General features: G+C 38.1%; 1 protein-coding gene across 3 annotated transcripts in view; it reads left to right on the top strand.

Annotated features, from left to right (window-relative positions):
- CARD10 (caspase recruitment domain family member 10) overlaps positions 1-21,668 on the top strand; it is a 738,524-nt gene that overhangs the window by 502,984 nt on the left and 213,872 nt on the right. For all 3 annotated transcript variants that reach the window (XM_044067420.1, XM_044067404.1, XM_044067414.1), the window contains exon 9: positions 13,356-13,392. In XM_044067420.1, coding sequence (XP_043923355.1) covers positions 13,356-13,392 — 37 coding nt within the window. The remainder of the gene's footprint in view (positions 1-13,355; positions 13,393-21,668) is intronic.

Genomic DNA, 21,668 nt, shown 5'->3' on the forward strand with positions numbered 1-21,668 from the left:
TTCCCAACCTAGCATCCAGTACTATCATTATTAAGATGAAACATCATTTTGCAGTCCATGGTAGTCCACAGAAAGTTATTTCTGACAATGGCATGCAGTTTACAAGCCAACAGTTCAAAGGATTTGCTGAAGAATGGAACTTTACTCATGTCACAACTAGTCCAGAGTACCCGCAGTCAAATTGTTTGGCAGAATGCACAGTTCAAATTGCAAAACAGATACTAGAGAAGTCAAAACAAGATAATAGTGATGTTTTCCTGAATCTCTTGAATCTCAAAAATATTTCTCGTGATAAACATCTTGGTTCACCTGCTCAGAGACTTCTGTTGAGACAAACCAGAACCACATTACCAATCAGTAGTCAGTTGTTGGTTCCATGTATCAAGAACAACAAAACAGTGGAAGCCAATCTGTTGAAGAAAAGCCTATCCCAGAAGTCCTATTATGATAAGACCAGCAAACCACTTAATCCATTACTAACAGGAGAAGTGGTAATGATGCAAATGTCCAAAGGTTATGAACGGATTGCTGTCATGAAAAATATTGGTCCAGAGCCGAGACCTTACATTGTGGAATCAGAAGAGCAATTTTTAGGTGGCATCAAAAGCATTTGAGACCAGTGTCCAAGCCCATACCACAGCAGACAGCCTCTAAGAGAGACTCTTTAGCTGAGAATGAGTTGTCCGGTGTTCCAATTCCAGAGGAAGTTCCAGAGGACATTCCTGTTCCTATGGTGAATCCAGAAGTTCCTGATATGGGTTGTGCACTGCAGACTGTCCCTGTTGCTAAACTTGGTCCAGATTGTTATATTACAAGATATGGTCAAATCTCTAAACCATGTAACAGATATGAAGCAACTTGGACATGAAGATTGTGTTTTGTTTCCAGTGCATATACTAATGCACATCTATATCTGATATTGTTTTGTCTAAAGGGCAATCTTTTTAAGAGGGAGGATGTAGATCAATATGTGTGTATATACCTTTAAGAAGCTATCCAAGGCTTGCACAAGTGTATAAATACTGAGCACATGCTAGCCTGACTGCCATTTTGTAGTAAGCAGTTGAAATGTAAGCGTGTATGTTAGTAAGGTCTGTCTGTTAACTAGTCCATTCATATTTTATGATGCTGCTATCCATCCTGATGTGTTTCTATGTATTAAAGCATCTAAACGAAGGCCCCAGCCTTCTTGTTATATGTGTTAGAGATGAAAGAGTGACACATACTAAATACGTACTTCCCATCCTCCACTTCAGGAAAGCAAACCATCCTCCCTGGAAGTCCAATGACATCCTTCAGCTAATGAAAAAGAGAGACAGAGAGACAAAGCCATGAATATCCATAAAAAGGAATACATGCATGTAGGCCCTTAAATGTTTACCCCAGAAATCAGTATAAAAGATTATCAAAATAGAAGCTGAATCATTACTATGAAAAACAAGCAAACATGCTCTCAAATCTCCAAATGTTCCGGAAAGAAATTAATGAAATGATCAGCAAGTCCAGGACCATTCTAACTAAGTCTACATTCTGTGTGAAATACTTCAAAAGTGATTTACCTCCTTGTTCCTCCTTATTTATAATTCTGCCTTCATTTTCTCCTCTCTGTCAGACCCCTGTCTCACCACTTTCATCTCAGATGTTGACAAACTCCTAAAGTCACACCCCAACCATAGCAGCCCTACAGCTGATTGCTTGTTTCCATATTTCCTTGACTAATTTCAACTACTGTTTTATTTACTTACTTGCTTAAGTATGCATGTACTTATGTATTTATGCATTTATTTTGTATATTATTATTATTTATTTTTTTTTTTTTTTGCTAACCAGGATACTGGACTGCTAAGGAACTCTTTTCTCCTACCAACTAGGCCAACAGTCTAACAGAACAGTTGTAATATTAGAACAGATGAGGAAAAATAATAACACAAAAAAATCTTGTTTTTAATGCAATGGCACTGAATGTCAGACATACAGATTATTTACAACAATACAAGAGCACTGAGTCATAGTCAGGCTTTATTAACTGGAAGCAGTTAATTACAAATAGCTAGGGTATGAATAGTCTGTATAGATACAGTAGGAAAGATAAACATTTTGGAATTACAGTATATCATAAATCAACAGTAATCATCAGTCAAATAATATGGCTAACTATTATAATATCTGTAGTGATTTTCTAATGATGCTGTCAGTTAGCCAGCATCCTTGAAGCATTTGCATTTATATTCGTTCGTAAATAAATCTTTCCAGCTTTTCTTGAAAATTGAGAGATCCTCCAAGGCTATAATGTCATTTTTAACACTCTTCCTGGATGTAGGGGCTAGTTTTGTGAAATATCCTGTTTTATAGGAAAATTAAATAATGAGGTTAGGCTCATTTCTCGTCTTCCTTCCCTCACCATACTTCTAGAAATTATTATATATAAATCAATCCCTTGATTTTGTTTTCAAATACAACCTCCTGTCTTGAAACTAGCATGGCTTCACCCCAACAGAAGTCCACTCACAATGCTCTTAAGACTTCCAGACTCTATACTCACTTCATTGAACTCAAGACACAAAATACTTGTCCACTTTGTGGATCTCATCATAGTTTTCGATTTTACAAACTACTACATATGAATTAACTGTCTCTACGTTATCTTATTTGCCTCCTTTGTTGTCAGCTGATTCAGCAGTTATCTTTCAAACCAGTCCTTTGTTGTCAAAATTGGATTAGCCTCATTTCAAAAATGTCTATTCTTATTTGTGTATTGCATGGATCAGCATTTGGTCCACTTCTATTCTGCTTTCTACTTTCATCGGTTCTCTTGCACCTGACCTACATTTATCCAATTCTGTCCTTCACGCCAATAATTTCATTAACTTCAGGTCTTTTGAAACTCATTGCTTAAGAACTGACCTCATAAAATACCTCAAAACACAAACTCTTTACATTCCAAGGAAAGACTGGAAAGACTTCATCACTGGAATAAAAGCAAAGTTATGATTTTTGTCACCAGTACTAGTGTAAGCTTCATCACAATCCCTCTCCTCCTTTCTCACCTATCAAAACAACCCCACAGAAAGCATCATTTCATACAAAAATCTGGGTATCTATCTGAACCATTATTTCTATAAGACCCCACATTTCCCATCTCAAAAACAAATTCAAAAACTCTCTCTCTCTCTCTTTCTCTCTCTTGTTTCTAGGAAAATGTATCTTTCCTTTAGGATATAAGCACACAAAGCAATCAGAAAAGATATGCTCCACATCTAGATCAGATATGAACTCCTCCTTTCCACATTCTCTTCCAATAAAAAATCTCCAAAACCTACAAATCCTTTACAATCATATCTGTAGGTTATTCTGCTGTTCAGACTTGAACATCATTGCAAAATCCTCTCTCAAGCCAAATGGTTTCCATTTAAGGAAAGGACAGACCTCATTGTCTTAAGCAAATAGCTGTTAAACTTCATTCTACAATCACACTTCACAATCACACAATATAATCTTCAGTCTTTGACCATCTCCAACTCCTTTCTGTATCGATTACTAAATTCTCTGTCTATGGGTGTTTGCATTTTCTGTTTTTGGCACCTTAAACTCTATGTTGAAGTGCCCCTGAAGTCATTAGCAGTAAAACCACGACTGAGTTCTGGAGCAAACTAAAAGTTATTTTGAAGAAAAGCCTTCATTCCTTTGTTTCATACAATCCATAACAATTTAAGATATATTTCTGTTTGACTTACCTTACCCCCTTCTTCACCGTGATCCATTTTCATGTAACAATTTATTCTCAGAGCTCATCCAAACCTGCACCAAAATCTACATAAAAGCCATAGCAGAGGTAGAGCAAAGGGGGTGGCTGCCAGGGGTAGAAACTGTTAGATGGATGACATGCTGATCATTTCCCACAAATCAATGGGCAGCTAGATGTGCATACGTATTGGTGTTTGCATCTTCAGCATTGTTAATAATTTAAGTAGCCGCTATTGAGAAACTATCTTCCTAAATTATCACAAAGATTGTATGTTAGGAACAGCAGCAAGGAGCTAGTACAGATGTTAGATGCTCACTGTAGTTTCTGAATAGCGAAGAGCTCTAATAGAAAACTATCTTAATACAAAATCCCTTCCTGAATCTCTTCCTACAAGGGAATGTTCATATTTTGTCTTCAGAGTCATTTACATCACTCCATATTAATCTAATTCATTATTCTTGACTGTTACATTATGAACATTTTTGTGATATTATGAACACTTTCTGTTTTCACAAAGAACAACTATAATATTATTTATTAAAGTAATTCACAATTGTATTATATGCATATTTATTTGAATAAGCATCCACAGCCTTTCAAAATCTCTGTAAACCTTACTACCTTTGCCAAGTTGTATCGTAGACATTCCCAAAATACCATTATTTTAGGAACTGCTTTCTAGGTATAATGAGTCAGTTTAAGATGTGGGGCTTATTTAACAGTTTTTTAAGTTAATTTGGTGTTTTGTATCAGTCAGAAAATACATTTTAAGGTCAGAAACTGTGTATTGTGTAAGTGCTTATGTACACTTCATGACAACTTAATTAATTTTTCATTAGGCAGTTCACTTTGGGGGAAGTATCTCTGCCTTTTACAGGGAATTGTTGTGTGCTGCTTGTGCGACTTTTGTGTTGCAGAACTGAACCTGTTTTGAATGGTTGTGTACTTCTTTTGTGCACTGACAATTTACCTTCCATCTGTCTTCTTCCTTGTATCTTACTGGCAATAAGGCTTATACATCAGCTACAGCATGGCTGTTTACACCTATCCTGCTGTTCCTTCTTCCAACTTACTTAAAAGGGGAAAAAACAATTGAAGTACAAGCCCTTGCCTTCAACATAGGCTCAGTCAATACCTCAGTTGATGGTAGGTGACTCGGCAGTGAATGTTGCCGGTTCCTCAGAGCACTTATTGGTTTCCTTAAATCCGTCTAATGTAACCTTGCTGGTCATTATGGACCAGGGGTCAGACTTGTCCTCTTCAACTTTTCCAGTGTCCGATGTGGGCATGTTAGAACTATACATTTTATGTGTTGAAGTTACCCCATGAGAGTCTTCTCAGAGTGGCCAGGGAAAGAGATGCCTTCCCCTTCTCAATCTTCCCAGAAGGATGTTCCTAGGAAAAAGAAACAGAAAGTTAATCATTCTGATAGCAGAGAGAGAAATGGTTTCTGCATATAAAAATTATGTTTGAACCTTAACCAAGAATATGTTGCAGACTGTCAATACTAGGTAATAGTGTTTCCTTCCACTCCTTATTCCTCCACTCCCAATGGTGAGGATGTTCTTCCAGATGATTCTGATGTGGGTGGAGACAGATATGCCATCCAAGGGTTCAATAGCCCAAGATGCTGATTCTTCAGACAGTGATCATGAAACTGTACAAATGAAAACTTTCTCCATGTCTGAAACTGTCTCTAGACTAAAGGATGTGTTTTCATGGGAACAGGTGGATGTTCCCCTCAGCTGGGCAGATATTATGATTTATTACAACTAGAATCCCCATATACTGTACCTATTTCTTCCATTCTGCCAGCTTTGGAGAATGCTTTTAATGTTGCCTGCAACTCTTCTGATTCTCATCCTTCCATACCTAAAAAGGCAGATAAATTGTAGAAAATCAGACCAATGAAAGTCTCTTTTCTCATCTTAGAGCAGATCCAGCAGTTATTTCTCTCACTGATCCTACTGTAAACAGGTTCCTCACCACCCCAACCCAGATCCTGGCAATCAAATCCTGACAAGAACCTGGTATCCGGTCAATGTAGGTCGTGGTGCTAGTGTTCTGAAAACCATCTATGGTAACCAGAAGTTCTGTTACTAAAAATAAAAAGCCATTGTAAGGCTTTATAAAATCTTTTTTTATTGATAAGCACTTTCGTCATCACCAGACTTCAAGTTTTTAAATTAAGTTACACTGTACAACTCATCTCAATTTAACCACTTAACTTGGGGGTGTGGTGCAAAGCTGTTGGGTTGATTGGATGGAATTTTGCAGTGTCCAATTGGTTGTTGTGGAGGAGTACCTCATTGGTTCTGAGGCTTTATCCCTGCTTAACATAAGACTCCAGATTGGTCAGTGTGGTCCCAGTTGTCTTTGCTTTAATTTTTGCTAAATGGTTAAATTAGTTACATGTATGAACAACAAACCTAGCCACGTAAAATATCACTAATTCATTAGGACAGTCTTGAAAACAGCTGTAAAGATGTGACTCATGTATCCTAGTTATTTTAGAATTAAATTTGAACAGGTGTAATTGGTGTGGTACTTTTACAGGCCAGGTATGCGCTATTACAAAGATTGTTTTTATATCTAAAGATTCTTGTCCCATACTTAAAAAGTAACAGCCTTAATAGGTAGTGGGCTTCTATGCTCATAAACCTTTTTCTTTATTTAAAAGTATGGGGAAAAAAGTTGTCTTTGAGTAGCCTGTTTTTATGGGACTCTGTTGTCACCATTTCTAATGCACCATTATTATCACTATCCATATCCAAAGGTAACTAAAAATCATGAGTGGTCCTAAATGAAGGTGCACTTTTACCCTCAATGTTAAGAACTTCACCAAATCAGTTAAGAGCTTCACCAAATCAGAATTATTAAACAGTAATTAAAACTAAAAATGACTATTCAGGAGAAAAAGAAAAAAAAAACTTGATAAATCACATGTATGAAGAAAAATCTTAGTAATTAAAACTCTTATTTCTCTTTCTTCCAAATATAATATCCAACCAGCTATCCTTTTGTAACTAAACTTTTGTTTCTCTTCCTAATAATGTTATTAATAGTCATCCAAGATCTATCATTCTCTATTGTAACATACATACAATCTTTTTCTGTCTTGTATATATTCTCCTGTTTTTCTGCCTGAAAGTCATGTTTGATATCAAAATGTATATAGTGTAGGAGAACTGACAGCATTTTATGACATACTGTTTATGAGTGTTTAACTTCTTGTTTTGATGGTTTAAACTATATTTTGTACTGTGTATTTTGTTTAAAAATAGAACCATATGAGTGTTTAACATTTGTAATGATTATTCAACTTTACTTTTGTACTAATGGAGCTTTTCTCCCTGGGCCTCCACTGAAAATGGAATCATGTGTATCCAGTTGGACTTTTCTGGTAGATAAATGTCAGTAAATAAATAATAAATAAGATTCCTAGTTATGGTTCAGCAGTATGTTTTGCCTACATGTCGGAACATAGCCCATGTCCACACCTTTTTCTGTCTGACATGTGAACCAATAAATAGTATACCACGTAGGAATTTGAACTATGTAAACTAATGATACACTTTTGCTGTCAAGTCTGAGAGCTTCATTAGATCAAGAAGAAATAAAAAGTAAAATTCCCAAAAACACATTCCCATTAAAATAAGCATATTAGTGAGAGATTAGAACAATTAATCTTACATGATCGATAGTAATGTTTTATTTTGGAGTCTGTTGCTCAGTGGATTTGTTGATCAGTGTTACTGCATGTCCATCATATGTCCAGACCTTTTCCTTTCAGGTACGGGTAATGGAAGGTATTGCAACCTAATAATATTTAGCAAGTCAAAAACCTAAAATGAGCTCTACAGCTGAAGATAAGACAGTAAAAGTTTGACATTTTAAAAAGTTAAAGTGCTGGCGTTCGTGCAGTTCCAAAAATGTGACCCAGTCACTGTGTTCTTTTGCAGTGAATTCTAAGTCTGTTTATCCTGGTCCTGGGCTTCTGTGTGGTATAAAGTGTTGGTCCTTCTTCCCTGCACTGTGAAGAGCTGTTTTTTCATGATGATCCCACACTGTCTAGTTCAGAAAAGATTAAGCATCTGGCTTACAATAATATCTAAACACCTAGATTGGGGAAAGGGTGTTTTTGTCCAAAGCCTTAAAAAGTTTCCTTGGGTGGATTGGATTCATGGTAGGATTCCATGGGTGAAATGGGGGTGGGTTGATGGAAGCAGTGTCAGAGGGTTGATGCCTGAAGGGGGGGTGGGGAAGTAATGAGTGACATGAGTCTGAATGTACATTTCATCAATAGAATAAGTTGTGATTAAGCTTTTTAGTTGCAGTATGCTTTTGAATGAACTACCTGTATTAAGTTCCAGTTTGTTGTAGGCATTAAGTCTTACCTGCCATAAAAATGTGCTTTTTGTAGCAGTGCATTTTTATTTTCATCAAGGTGGGCATTGGTAACTTGATCCAGCATGTGAAATTTAAAGTTTTTCCCAGGGGGTGTTTGGCAAGAGCATTTTTGGTAACTTTATGTCAGATATCTGATTAATCCTGCGAGATGCAGATTTTAAGTGTGCTAATTGTTTTTCCCATGTAGAATGCTTCACAGCATAAACATTGAGCCCTATAAACTGCCATCTCTGTGTTGCAGTTCAGTTGCTGGTGTATTTTTTCTTTGTGCTTATGCAGATGAAATTCATGGGGATAAAGAGGGTAAGCTGCCGGACAGACTGAGTAAAATACTTTTTTCTTCATCTACTTTAGCCTTTAGAATTCCTAATTACCAGGGCTATGCATGGAAGTTTGATCTGAAACATGTCCACAGTTTGAGAGAGTTTTCTGCTTCCCAGATTCCTGAATGCAGGTCTTATTTGAATTAGATTGTTTCTAATCAATCTCAAGTTTCTAAACACGCCTTAAAAAGTGTGAATGATTGCACTGATAATGTTTCCAAGGCTCCTGTTTTAGTTATGTCTTGAGAAAATGTGTCTGGGTACATAATCAAACATTTTCACATGATTGAAAGTCAGAAATTTTGAATTCCCCTGAACAAGAAGGTTTTGTTTGGGCCTTCTGCTACACATGTTCTCAAGCAATGGGATAAGAGAGGTAAATTAATGTAAGGAGTTTCTAGGATTTTTCAGATCACCAGGTTCTTTCCTTCCAAAAGTTATATTCCTTTTAAAATACAAAACAAGCAAACAGTGCCTCATCTTAACAGACACCTAAGAAGAGATGGCAGGAGGGAACCAATAACAATCCCAGTAGTAAGGACTCTTTCCAAAAAAGGGAGAGGTGTCTACCTCAGAATAACTGTGCCAGAAACCCATTCACCTTCCCTCTTTTTCCTGCCCCTGTATCTCTTACTCCAGAATATGACCCTCACCGTTCCCTTATATCAACAGATTGTCTCCAGACAAAAAGGGTTTGAATGTGATCCAGGACTGTTATCACTGGCAATGGATAGAAAAGGCCCCTCCTTTCTGGGGGAATTCCCCCACTCTCCCAATCAAACAGAGTTGTTTCCCAAAGTACTCTAACAAGTTATAAGCAGGAGTCATAGAATATATATACCTGCAGAACAAATAGGAAAGGACTTTTACTCCAGAATGTTCTTGATTCCACACAAGGAGCACAATTGGAGATCAGTCTTGGATTGATCTTTTCACCATCTTTTTGGGAAGATTCCAAAGTTCATTAAAACATTGTTAGCTCTGCTCCCAGATCAGAGTGTTATGATAACCTTACACCTCAAAGATGACCACCATCACATTCCCACAGCAAGCAACTTCAAGAGATTTGTAATGTTTTGTATATTTTGGTCACATTGTTGATTCTTTGAATTGCCCTTTAGGCTATCCCCTACACCAACAGTGTTTACAAAGTGTCTAGCCCCAGTGGTGGTCCACTCCATATTACAGAGTATCCATACTTTTCCTTATTAAAGATGCATTGCTTATTTGCACATTCTCTTCCTAGTTGTCGGGAGTCCTTAACAAAAACATTTTCCCTCCTAAACCATCTGGCATTCCAGATAGATAGGAAAAATACCTGCATCTCTCCATCACAGGATTGTTCTAAGTTGCCTGATAGACACTGTGAAGCAAAAGGCTTTCCTTCCTCAAGAGAAGGTGGATTTGTATCTGGAAGTCTTCTTGATGTCTTCTCTCCACTCTCAAGCTATGGCCAGAGAATTTCTCAAGATACTAGGCTTCATGGCCTCTATGATTCTCATGACTTCCTTTGTCAGGCTACATATGAGAAAGATTCAGTGGTACCTCAAAAACATACGCACCTAACGTTTTCATCTCCTGGAGTTTCAAATTTCAGTCTTGGGCTATATAAAGATAAAATTGCATTGGTGGAGGGATCAGATGACTCACAATCTACGTCTCCGTTTTTTTCCTCCCACTCCAACACAATCTGTATTGACCAATTCCTCAGATTTTGCTTGGGAAACAGTTTCAAAAGGGGTAAAAGTGCAAGGGTTGTGGGCCAGTTCAGACAGACCAAAGCACATCAATATTAAAGAAATGTTGGCTGTAATACATGCCATAAAGTCTCTACATCATCATTTGGTCACAGGTCCTTTCCAGATAATTACAGACAACGCCATGGTGATGTGATACATAAACAAATGGGGAGTCACCATATCATACCTCCAGTGCCAGCTGACAATGATAGTTTAGGAGTTATCTCTTCAGCACTCCTTAACTCTCTAGGCACTTTACATATTGCTAGAGTAAAAGATGGTGATAGACAAGCTAAGCAGGTCCTGGGAAACCATCACAAATGGAAACTCAAGGAAGATGTCTTCTCAGAATTGATACAGATGTGGGAAACACCTCAGGTAGATCTGTTTGCCTTCTTTCAAAACAGGCAATTAAACAGATTATGTTCCAGGATTACTTGCAAGCAGGCCTGAATAACAGATGCTCTTTCATTCCCCGGGTCAAAAATGTCCTATGTGCTTTTCTACCCTTTCCAGTGATTTTCAGGGTAATTCCGAAGATTTAAAAATACTGCAAAAATCATTGTGGTGACTTCCTGCTGGCTCAGTGAAAACTGCTTCTTCTTTCTTAGGGAATTGGTCAGTGGTAATTATCATAATCTTTCTCATAGAGTAGATCTTCTCACACTTGACAAGGAGAGTTTGATATTCCCTGACATCAAACAACTTCAACTGACTGCTTGGATGATTCAGTTTCGATATTTTTTAGGCACCTCTTTCATGAGGGCATGCATCAGGTACTGAAGCAGTCGAGAACACCTGTTACTAGAAAATTATATACTGGCAAGGAGAAGAGATTTTCTAGTTGATGCCTAGTCAGTGACCAATAATCCATCATGGATTTTGCACCATTGGTGCTCAAACATCTGTGTGAGTTACTATCCTCTGGCCTTACTTATTCTTCTATAAAGGTTCAAGTTGCAGCCATTTCAGCATGTCTGCCCATGTTTTCTTAGGAGATTTAACTGCATGTTATAATGAAAAGGATATAGAACTTTATGCCCATGATGGCAGAAAACCACTCCCCATCCTGGATATAAAAGTCCTTTAATCCCAATGTTTATCATAGAAGTACCTTTTGAGCATATTATAGTGGATATTCTGGGGCTACTAGTAAAATCTAGCAGTATGTATCAATGCATACTAGTCAGCGGGCTGTTCCACATTGAACAGAAGATGTTCCGCTTTGTGATTTTTGATTGGCTCATATGCCTCCAGAAACTACACTTAACGGACATCTACCAATCCCCATGGGTGCTGGTTAAGTGAGATTTTACTGTACTAAGTCATTGTCTGGGATTCAGAAAGAGCCCTTTACTCTTGTATAACCCACAACCACTGCAAAGTGCAGTTTATGTGATCACATAAAATACAAATTAGAGACGTTTGGCCCCAGTGATACCCACATTTTCAGCTTATTTGCATCTCTCTGAATAATGCACAATTACCACAAGTGCAAACCAGCACTTGTCAGAGGTAATTACCATTGGTGGCCCACGCATTACATTGGTACCATTGGTGCAGGAAGCTCCCATCAGCCACTCTCCCACATAAATGCATGCAGCATTAATACACACACATGCACACACACACACACACGCACGCACACACACACACACACACACACACACACACACACACACACACACACACACACACACTCATAAACATCCCCACATGCACACAGACATTAAGTCAGCTTGGCATCCTCTCCCATGGCCATGGTCAAAAACACTCATACACATAGACGCATAATCAGTCCCCTACATAAGCACCCTACTGTAACCACCCAGGCAGACACACGCACATGCGCACACACACACACACACACACACACACACACACACACACACACACACAGTCATCTGACACTAGTCATACCTGCAGACACGCACATGCAGTGCCACACTCCGTGGATATAAAAAGTGTACACACCCCTGTTAAAATGCCAGGTTTTTGTGATATAAAAAATTGAGACCACAATAAATCATTTCAAAATGTTTCCCACCTTTAATATGCCCTATTACCTGTACAAATCATTTGAAAAACAAACAAATCTGTTAGGGGAAAAAAATAAAAAAACAAAAATGTACAATAAGCTGGTTGCATAAGTGTGCACACCCTTAAACTAATACTTTGTTGAAGCACCAGTGATCTTTCCTAATCTTTCTTGCAGCCCAGTCTTTCCCATTGACAATAACAGGAGAATTTAATTAACATGGCTGACCATTACACTCATCTGTGAAAATCCTTTCCCGCAGACATTTCTGAGGAGAACACATGGCTAATTAGCATTAACTGTTACCCTGGAATGCCTCATTAGTATTTAGCATGGCCTAACTCTCAACCTGTCAGTGCAAGAAATCTGGACAAAGTCAGAAATTATGGGGGTACAAAGGAGGCCCAAAGATAGGGACAAATTGTAAATATAACTCCTATAAACTTATAAAATTGCTAGAATAACTAGTTTTGCATTATATGCATTTTCTGAAGAGTATGAAGTCTGAAACTCAAATGTCTGAGTTTATTTATTATTATTTATTGACTTCAGTCCTCAATGATTTGCCAGAACACCACACATTTTATGAGGGACAAACCAAAAATATGAGGCAAAAATCTGGGCATTCTGTGAAAATCTGGACAGCTAAGAGGTATGCATGGCCATGGAAATGGACCATTTATTCAACCAACCGTGTAAAATCACTGTAGTGGGCCTGTCTCTGAATCAGAAAGGCCATCTATAAGTGGTTATCTGCTTATGTTTCTGAATCCTAATCTTTATTTGTTCCCTAATGTGTATTTTGAAATTGTAATAACTTTTTGATGTGGATTAATTTGCTAACTATAACAAAGCTGTTACTGAGTATTTACTTTAACAATTTATCATTACATGAAAGCAATTAGGTTAGTCTTTTGTTTTAAAGAACAATCAGCTGAAAAAAAAGAAATATGTAATGTCCTCTTGACAAAAATAAATTATTTTTTAAACAGTGCTTTTATAATATAAATCGTAGAGACAGTAACATGTTCAACTTTGGAAACTGAAAACAAGGCAGTGAATGCTTGGTTCTAATAATTTATTTTTTTACTTATTCACAGACAATGGCGGGTAGAGAGCTATCAGTGTGGCCTGAAAGTGAGTAATGATGAAACATTCTAACATTTTTTTTTAATTACTTAAAACTCAGCATGGAGCATTTAGCACCTTAACAATATGTATGTGCCTAAGGTAATACAGTAAACAAGTTTTATTCTACTGCTTGGTTTCTCTTTATCTTGAAATATATTGCTGTTTCAGAAAGAATGCTTTACAGCATGTAACAAACAAGAAACTCACTGTTACTATTAACTATTCCTTTGATTTCATCCCATTTAAAGTGTGCTTCAGTGTACTAATTAATGTACGTGTAAGGATACACTTAAGGCTAAGAAAGAAACAAAGAAAGAAATTAATACTTGCTTGGCATTTGTGTCCAGGAGACTAAATGCTCATTTTGAACTGAACAGTGAAATCAGTATCCCTTCTGTCTTCTATTTTGTGTCGGCATGTTTGACTCATATTAGCAGTGTAGATGTAGCCAAGCCTTCTGTTTGAATTATAACTGATTAAACATGATAAAAGGAGAATTTCACAGGTTCAAAATTTCTGTAAATTAAAATTGTATAGTCATTTCTAGAATGTTACTGTGAGTTCTGTAGCAGAGGGTATAAAGCCATGACTGTATCCTAGATGCCCTAGCTTCGAACATTGAGCCTGACCGCTGGAAGAGCTAGTCAGGGGGAGATGAGAGTGACAGCCAAGGTTGGCTTGTCCATTATGCCACTGATTCTAAAGACAACCACAATGCATTCTATAGCTATGTCAAGAATCTCAATGGCAACACTCAGATCTGCTCTGAGTTACAGCACAATGGCACTAAATATACAGACCCAATTGAAATTGCCAACATCCTGGCAGATAGGATCAGTACTAACTTTACCCCCTCTCACCCCCTAAAGAACCAATCTCTATACCGGAAGAATGCAAAGTTCCTGTAATCATGGCTGCACAGGTAAAAAAAAACACACTCTCCAAAGTCAAGAACACAGCATCCATGGGACCAGACAACATCCCAGGCTGTGTTCTACATGAACTGCAGAACGAACTGGCAACCCACCTAAGTACCATGTTCAATCATAGTCTCACCTCAGGCTTTGTGCCTGCTGAATGGCGCGCAGTGATGGTTATCCCACTCCACAAGGGGGGAGCCACCATGGACCCCGGGAACTACCGCCCCATTAGCCTGATGAGCCTGGTCTGCAAGCCCATGGAACGTATTATCATGGAACGTATAAACAAAGACATTGGTAATCTCCAAACTCTGGACCCCACCCAGTTTGGGTTTGTAAAAGGCAGATTATGTCTCCTAAACCTGATAGACTTCTTTGAAGCAGCCACCAAAGCCGCTGACAAGGGTAAGGTGGTTCACACAGCCTATCTAGATCTTGCCAAGGCTTTTGACACCATCCCCCACTCTGGAATTATAGATAAACTCACTAAACTAGGTATAAATCCTTATGTCACAAGATGGGTTGCCAACTGGTTCACTGACAGAACCCACACTGTGAAAGTAGCAGACTCCAAATCAGACTTCAGACCAGTGAGAAGTGGAGTACCACAGGGTTCAGTCCTGGGTCCTCTCCTGTTTGGTATCTACTTCTCTGAAGTACAGGCTAACACAGAAGGTCTTTGGCTAATGCAGTTCGCAGATGACTGCAAACTAGGAGCCATAATCGAAACTCCTAATGATGTGGACATCCTACAAAAGGGCCTCATGGAGACAGATGCCTGGTGTCAAAGCCATGGCCTCAATCTCAATGCCAAAATGTGCATTGTCATCCCCTTTGGTAAAAACTCTGTACCCATGCACTACAACATAAGCGGTAGTATACTTGACACCGAAAGTGTGATAAGAGACCTTGGGACACAGGTGGACAGTAGTCTCTCCTTTGATAATCACATCGCCACAGTAGTCAGGAAATCCTTCTATGTGGCACACCTCATCACAAAAGGTTTCTTATCCAGAAAAAAAGAGGTCATTGTTCCCCTCTACTCATCACTCATTAGACCCATTATTGAGTACATTGCCCCTTTTGGTATGTACCTCACAAGACATCTACAACAACTGGAAAGGCCGCAGAAATACCTCACAAAGAGGATTACTGGCCTCAAACAGATGCCCTACGCAGACCATCTCAAAAAACTCCAGCTTTACTCCGTCGCATATTGCCTACTCAGAGGTGATCTCTGCCTAACATACAAAGCTATGTCAAACCCAGAGCTGTTGGGAATGCTCCACTTAAAGAAATCCCAATCCCTCCGAGCTGCACGATCTAGGGACCTAAACCTTGTCACCACAATAAACAGAACATGCCGGAGGGATAGATTCCTGTCCCAGAGACTTCCTATACTCTGGAATAAACTACCTATCTATATCAAGCAAAGCTCCTCATTAGCACTCTTCAAGAAAAATCTTGATGATTGGATGGGCAATAGGAAATTCACCCCAGGGATCACCTCTGTGACTCTGCTCGACAGTGGCACAGGAAAATCATTTTCTTGGGTGGCAATAGCCAGGGTACCTTTTTGGCTGGGCTTGTATAGGCCCCAGGGCCGATAGCCTAGTACCTACCTATGAACCTATGAACCTATGGGGACAGAGATGCAGATAGTCCTCACTGTATAAATACTACCTGTTGGAAGACAGGGTATTGTCAGCAGTAGCCCACTCACTGGAATACCTCTCAACCTGCATACATAGAAAATCTGGACCAAGACAGTAGGCCCCATCTGGTTAAACATTTGGTCACAAAATTAGCATAAAAATGACATACAAAATAGCATAATCCTCCCACTTCCAATAGGAGTTGGAAATACTTCATAACAGCTCATATCACTCAGAAACATGCATTAAAAAAACTGGAGTGGCAAAATGATGCAAAAATATAAGCAGATTTTATCATGAGATGATGTATTGGTACAGAAAAAGTCAGTCTTCAGCCAAGCAGTGTGGCAGAGGATTAAGGCTATGAGCTGTTACAAACCTACAGGTCCCTATTAAGTTAGTGAAAGCACTAAATTGTGAACGCTGCTTAATCAAACCTACTTACCCAAAATGGCAAAATCCCAAAAGCACAGAACAGCGATTTTTTTTTCCTAGAGAAAAAAATCTCTGGGTCGTTTTCGGGACTTTGCCATTTCCTCCACTGTGGTGCGATCTCTGAGTTGGTATATTTAAGTGGGGGGGTGTGGGGGACACATTATTTTGTGTTTTTTTTGTTTTTTTTTTTTTAATGGATCAGCGATTTTTTTCCCTGGGAAAAAATCGCTGATCTGTTTGTTTGAGATTTTGTTTTTTCAGTGTTAGTGGGTCAATTATATAGCATTCACAATTTAGTGCATTCGCTTATTTAATATAGACCCGAAGCTACATCTGGTAGTCTAGGGTTTGATTCTCATCAGCCAACTCTGTATGACTCTGAGCAAGTTACTTAGCTCCACAGTGATCCCAACCTGAGGCTGAAAAATGCTCATGTGGGTCACTGCTCTATCTCTAAATAAATAAGCACAACAAACATTAATAAGAGCATACATGAATGAGATAAACTGTACCTAAAGAATATGCTTAAAATCCTAGCTGTAAGAAAAGAATAATAATGTGTGTGTATATATATATATATATATATATATGTGTGTGTGTGTGTGCATAAACATTCACACACACACACACACACACACACACACACACACACACTTGTTCCAAAAACAATCCAAAGGGGAAATGGCCAATAACTGTACAAATCCAGTGCAAAAGAACTTGGATGCCCAACACTTTCAACACTTCAAACAAAAACAGACACAGGTGGTACTGTCTATGTATGCAGTCCAAACAACAACATCCCCACTGATTTTTACTCTTGAGTGTCAAATTGCAAAAGTGTTGTCACCACCTCCTCTCACCATTTAACAAGATGTATGCCCCCACAATATTAGACATGTAACAAAAGAAAACATACAGTTCAGCACTATACTGTGTATGGATTGTTTATGTGACTCGTGTCTTACCAGTGCTATCCTGACTTACTACCTATGCAATGGATAGCAGCAGAGGTCACAGGTAAAAATTTCCCTTGAAGTTCAGAAAGCTTATGCACATCATTCAGGAACGCTTTCGTTGGCAATTACTGCCGCATAATATAAATAATCTTTCCCAGCCCTTCTAGCACTAGTTTTCGAAATATGGAATTGTGCATTTTTACACCAACTACTGAAAACATACACAGTTGCATATTGCAATAACATATATGCTTTATACATACCTTAAAGTATTTAGAATGCAACTAGACCATGCATATAAACTCGCATCGACATTGCAGCAAAATGTCTAACTTTAATTAAAAGTAAACATGAGCAATCTTTTTTAAATGTTATGTTGATGTGAAAACTACAACTGCACTTAAAAACCAGCTGCACCGCCTTTAAATTTTAAGGAAGCTGTACCCCAGCACCCCCAAAAAGAGAAAGAGACTCATATGTTCTTCGTCCAGTCACTTATTCTCAGAATTCACTATGGAAATTGCAAATCGTTCATCCCATTTTATCTCTGCCAGGACGTCAATACATACTTTTCAATTTCTTTGCTCAGGAATTCTGGCCAAGGTCAAAAGTAATGGAGGAATAAAGGCTCAAAAATAGGGACATTTTTTTAAATATTACTCTAATTCATTTAAAAAGTTACTAGAATAACAGGGTTTCTACTGGCATACATTATTTTCAAAAGAATGAGAAGTATGTAATTCTAATATCTGGCATTACTGAGTGTCTGCAAGCTTCAATGATTTACCAGAAAATGAGAAAATGTTATGAGGGAAATATTGTGAAAATATGAGATAAAACTCAAGGACATCTAAGAGCTACGCTTACCAGAAAGCTTCATCATCAAAGAAATTCTATGAGACCTTCAATGGTCCTTAATAGGAAGTATAAGAGCTTCAACTTAAATCTTTTATTGTCCAGCTCTATGGACAATCTTTTACTGTCCAGCTCTGTGGACAATGTATTATTACAGTTAATACAATCTACCCACTGTCTCACACCCATACTAAATTTGTGCAGGTGCAGCTTTAGTGACATGTCAGTTGTGAGATAATGACGAAGGTGGCTCAACTATAAAAAATAATTTAAAGAGCCATTCAGCAAAAATGCAATTGTTTGCAAAAAATAGGACAGTTGAGAGGTGTGCTCACTGGATAATATACAGACTTACTAATTAATGTGTTCCACTCTCTCTGAGCCAGGAAAGTGGAAGCATTCACCTATGCAGTGGTACTGTGTGTGTGTGTGAGGGTGCGTGTATGTGCTGTTCAGCTGTTATATGGAGAGGAGACAGAGACCAATTATCTCGACCAGTATACCTCTGAACCTCTTATAGCAAAAAATCTGGACAAAGTCATAAATAATGGGGTAACAAAGACCCAAGAAATAGGGGCACTTTTTAAATATGCTCTTAGAAACTTAGGAAGTTAATAAAATAACAGGTTTTGCGTTAACATGAATTTTTTGAATGGTATGAGGTCTGAAACTCAAATGTCTGTCATTATTTTATGACTTCAGCCCTCAATGATTTACCAGCAATTTGCCAGAAAACCACAATTTTATGAGAAACAGACCAAAAATGTTAGGCAAAAAATCTGGACATTCTGCAAAAAACTGTACAATTGAGAGGTATGTGATCAGTCAAGGATGATTAATGTTCAGGCCTTTTTCTGTCAACTCCACTAGTTGGTAAGGTAGGAAAGGGGAATAAATTGGTCTGTAGATGGCTGCATAGGGGTTTGTGTACAGGGGTATTTCTACCAAAAAAGGCTTATTAGAAGATTATGAGTAAGTCCACAGCATGAAAAATTAAATAAATGAAATGGAGCATGTCACTGTGTGAATAAACCTGGAAAGTGAAGCAAATACAGAAATGTAATGCAATGAACTGCAAAACAGGGAAGAGTATTGTTGAATGTATGTTATTTAAAAAGGGCTAAATAAACAAAAGGCTAAGAACAGTGGAGCTAGGACTCGGAGCTTAACGCCAAGATGGATGCATCAAAATTCTATTGCTCCATGCCAACCCTCGGTTAAAACTGTCCATGCTTCTCAAAATTACTTCTTATTTGGCACTTTGGTCTTCTGAATGGACTAACAAAGGAATGATATTTTGTCATTCACAGTGTATCCGATCCAGGTTTGGCCTATCCAAGACTCAGTATGTCTGAGCCAGAATGCACTACTGACTTTTTCATTGAGGAAACAAAACCAGACAATCACACACAACTCATCTCACATCATATCCATCAGGTCATCACCAGTTTGGTGGACTTGAAATATTTGACAGTGAAAAACAAAGCAGAGCTCTCTTTCTGGAATCAATACTCTCACTTCAAGTGACAATTTTGGATCACGGTATAATTTTATAGGCAGTACAGTTCAAGTAAATACACATGGAAAACAGGGAAAGGGAATGTAACTTCCATTAGTGGGTCTTGGAAAGGGACTAAATGGCAAAAGATGTTGAACTTTTTCTTAAAAATCTTTTAAGAAAACATTAGCTCTCCCCAGTGACATTACAGCAAAATGGTCATGTAGGTCTGTACAAGCTCCCTTGAAGTTAAATAAATCCATTGGAAATGTAATCTGTAAGCTGTTTGACCTTACTGTCAAAGAATTCTTTAAAAAAAGAGTGATATGGGAAAAGAATTTCACCTAAAGGAATGTAAAATTCACCCATAGCAGGATTATGCTACCACAGCCCTGTAGACTAAAGGGCTTTTAAAGAAGTGAAAAAGGTATTGCTGCAACAGCATCCCTTCTAGTTTTCACCACTCTTCTGAACTTATGATTAGATGGGGAAACCAGAGAATATTCACTGAAGCTCCAGATGAGGCATTCAACTTTCTGCAGGAAAAAAATAACTTCTTCATAGTGATGTGAGAAATGAAACCAATGAAAATTCATTCTCCTCCCAACTGTAAGATCCACCACATCAGACAAGGTTAACTACAATTCCTGGGAAATTTGCAGCCATTTTGAAAAATATGGCCCATAGGCCTCCTTCAAACCCACTAACAAGTGATGGTGTCAATCACACTGTCAAGAGCCCTACTGAGTAACATAAGAAGTCTGGAGCAAGGGCTTTGTTTTAAGCACCAGTCAGCAACAAATTCTCTAATCTAATTGCAGAAGATGGCAGTACCATAAACATGGACAGCACAGAATATTCTGGCATTGACAATGATCAGTCTCCATCTCCACGGCAACAACTTCCATTTGCACTGCTATAAGGACAAAGAACAAAAAATACTAACTTTTTACATGGCTACAAGTCCCCAGAAAAAGTAGACAAAAAATGGGAAAATATCCTTCCTTATAGATACAAAAGGGGTCAACCTTTTGTTACTGAAGCATGCTTTTTCACCAGCCAACATGTTCTCTTGGTGCATGTCCCATGATGGAGAACTATGTTTTCCTGCCCACGTATTGTAATGACACCTCCTATCACTATACCTTAGTGACCACTGGTCACCTAACTTTTATGTGAACTTTTACTTCTGAATAGCTACTTGTTACTAGAATACAGTTTATTATTACAGTGCTTCTTACAATTCAAACTACTGTTAATTGTGTTTACAGTGTTTTTTATATTCACTTTTTTTATCTAAACATATAATAAAATGTTAACAGTTAATTCCTGAGGTTTGTACTCCCAAGCTAAAAAACATTCATTATCTCACTATGTGGAAGTTTTGGAGGCAAGCATTCCTTTTCTTCTAAAAGTAAAACATCTCTAGAAAGTACAAGCAATGCTTGTTTCCCTCTTGGAAAAGTTTGTTGAATAGCAGGGTTGCCTGACTTATCTAAACATGGGGCATTTGTGCTTAAGAGGTATTGGCTTGCATAGCCCCAGCAGAAGCAAGAGGTTAATGTGGAGGGAAGATGGACAGAGGCTGACCTGGAGGCCCCCTCAAGGAAATTACTTTTGTGTTATGTTTATGGGTTTTTCAACAGTCTAAATGTGCTGGTAGTCCTTGGGGAGATTTTGATGCTGTAATAGTCTCACTAATGGTCATATCCCACCCCAGCTGAGAAAGCACACAAAAAACAAGTATTTTCTCTTATTCAATAGCTGTCATGGGCTTAGTTGGCATAGAATGGGTCTGCCACCTAGATGACTTGGAAATCCACCCTCCCTTAAACAGACAGTTGACTAGATTATTTTTAATAACTAGAAACTTTGTTCCCAGGGTGTATCACATCATTATTCTATTTTCATACCCCCACACAAATCATGAAGTGGTTGTACTCTCTATGATATGGTTATGATG

The sequence above is a fragment of the Protopterus annectens genome, chromosome 1.part0, assembly GCF_019279795.1.
Source record: "Protopterus annectens isolate FY-2018-M chromosome 1.part0, PAN1.0, whole genome shotgun sequence".
Lineage (NCBI taxonomy): Eukaryota > Metazoa > Chordata > Ceratodontiformes > Protopteridae > Protopterus > Protopterus annectens.